Source organism: Morone saxatilis, unplaced genomic scaffold (assembly GCF_004916995.1).
Source record: "Morone saxatilis isolate NCDOM2014 unplaced genomic scaffold, NCSU_SB_2.0 Contig22, whole genome shotgun sequence".
NCBI lineage: Eukaryota > Metazoa > Chordata > Actinopteri > Moronidae > Morone > Morone saxatilis.
The window spans coordinates 588,730-590,364 of record NW_023339785.1 but is presented as its reverse complement, the minus strand read 5'-3'; the positions used below and the strand labels follow the sequence as shown (position 1 = coordinate 590,364).

The window sequence follows — 1,635 nt, the reverse complement described above, 5'->3', positions numbered from 1 at the left end:
TGGTGAGGACGCGCTATATTTGCCCTTTTTTTTCTTTCCGCCCCTGCCCTTCAAAAAGTCTGTGCACGCCACTGCAGAGGATGAATCGTACTGACTTTGGTGATCCCCTGTCTTTTTACCTACAGTTTTACCTACTTATCCAGTGAAATATCTCAACATCTAGCCAACTGAATGGATTGGCACCAAGATGAATAGTTCCAACATGATGAACTTGACTGACTTTGGGGATCCCCTGATATTTGGTCTAGCACCTTTTGTGAATGATCTCCACAAACAGGATGCATTGATCACTTTGATGATCCCTTAACCTTATATCCATCATCAGGTCACATTTTTAAGTTGTCCAAAACTAATAACATTCCCATCAGCCTTAGCTGTACTTTGTGTTTGGTGCTAAAAAGAAAATATTAGCATGCTCACACACTAAAATGAAACATATACCTAAACTAGCATTGTCGTTGTTAGTATGTTAACATGCTGACATTAGCATTTAGCTCAAAGCACTGCTGTACACAAGTAGGCTATTAAGCTTTGCATAAACATAACTAGCAACTGTAGTTAGTAAAGATAAACCACAAGAGTTTGTGTTCTGCCCATTGTAATCCATGAATGAATATATTGTTATTGTCAAGGGAATACTGATTTATTGTCAATAGGTTTACATTTATTTGACTTTTGTTTTAGGTAAAAGGAACCAACTGCTGGCTACTGATGCTCCTCGCCTTGCCCCGGAGCCTCAGTTGCGCCACCGAGGGCACCACAATCATCACAAATATGGGTATGACTCACAAGATCAGAGATTAGATTAACAGATTTTTTCTTCAGAAAACAAACTGAATTTGTTTCACAAGGCCTTTTAGTGTTTCCCCCATACCTTGTATAAAATGCTAAACGATATCTTTACATTTAGTTTTAGTCTTACTCCAATGTTAGGTATATTCATATTTAAACAAACTTTTTTATTTTTAGTCAGTTTTTAGTCAACTAAAACTCTTGATATTGTTTCAAAAGATTAGTTGACAAAAATATTATAAACATTTTATTCTAGTTTTAGTCAAGGTCAATCAAACTCTAATTTCTAATCAAACTCAAACTGCTTAAAAAGATTTTAGACTAAAATAACTAGGGCCATAAATTATCTACAAAGTGACAGGTTGTCTGATGAATGCAGCTCTGCAGAGAGCGTGTGTGGTCTGATGTTATTCTTTTTATCAATGCTTCCAGTCGTCAAACATGTTCTCATTTGCATATTGATTTTGAACACGATTAAAAAAATGAGTCCCCCAGATGAATATAAAACATGCTGACTTTACAGTTGACACCTCCTGTAAAGACATCAACAACATACAATCCTGTCATCTCTCTGACTGTCAGACTGTTACTTTCTATAGGCCTTGGCGGGAGTACTGTACAAGAGTGAGTTTTGGCATTCAACACAAGCTCAGTACTAGACATCTGGCCATTTTTAAGTATATTTTATCCAAGTCCAGACTTTCCACATAAGATGCTAGGTGTTTTAATAACCAGTAGATAGTCGCTAATAGATTACATTTAGCTGCATGGAGCCATTGGAAATCCACAAGACCTGACTATGGACGACCCACCTAGAGCCGAAGAGTCTGTCCTAGGTTTCTG

The 1,635-nt window shown here is 37.1% G+C and overlaps 1 protein-coding gene across 1 annotated transcript in view; it reads left to right on the top strand.

Annotated features, from left to right (window-relative positions):
* The window catches only part of mmp17b (matrix metallopeptidase 17b), an 11,388-nt gene that overhangs the window by 6,928 nt on the left and 2,825 nt on the right, over positions 1-1,635 (top strand). The window contains exon 7 of the mRNA XM_035669736.1: positions 657-778. Coding sequence (XP_035525629.1) covers positions 657-778 — 122 coding nt within the window. The remainder of the gene's footprint in view (positions 1-656; positions 779-1,635) is intronic.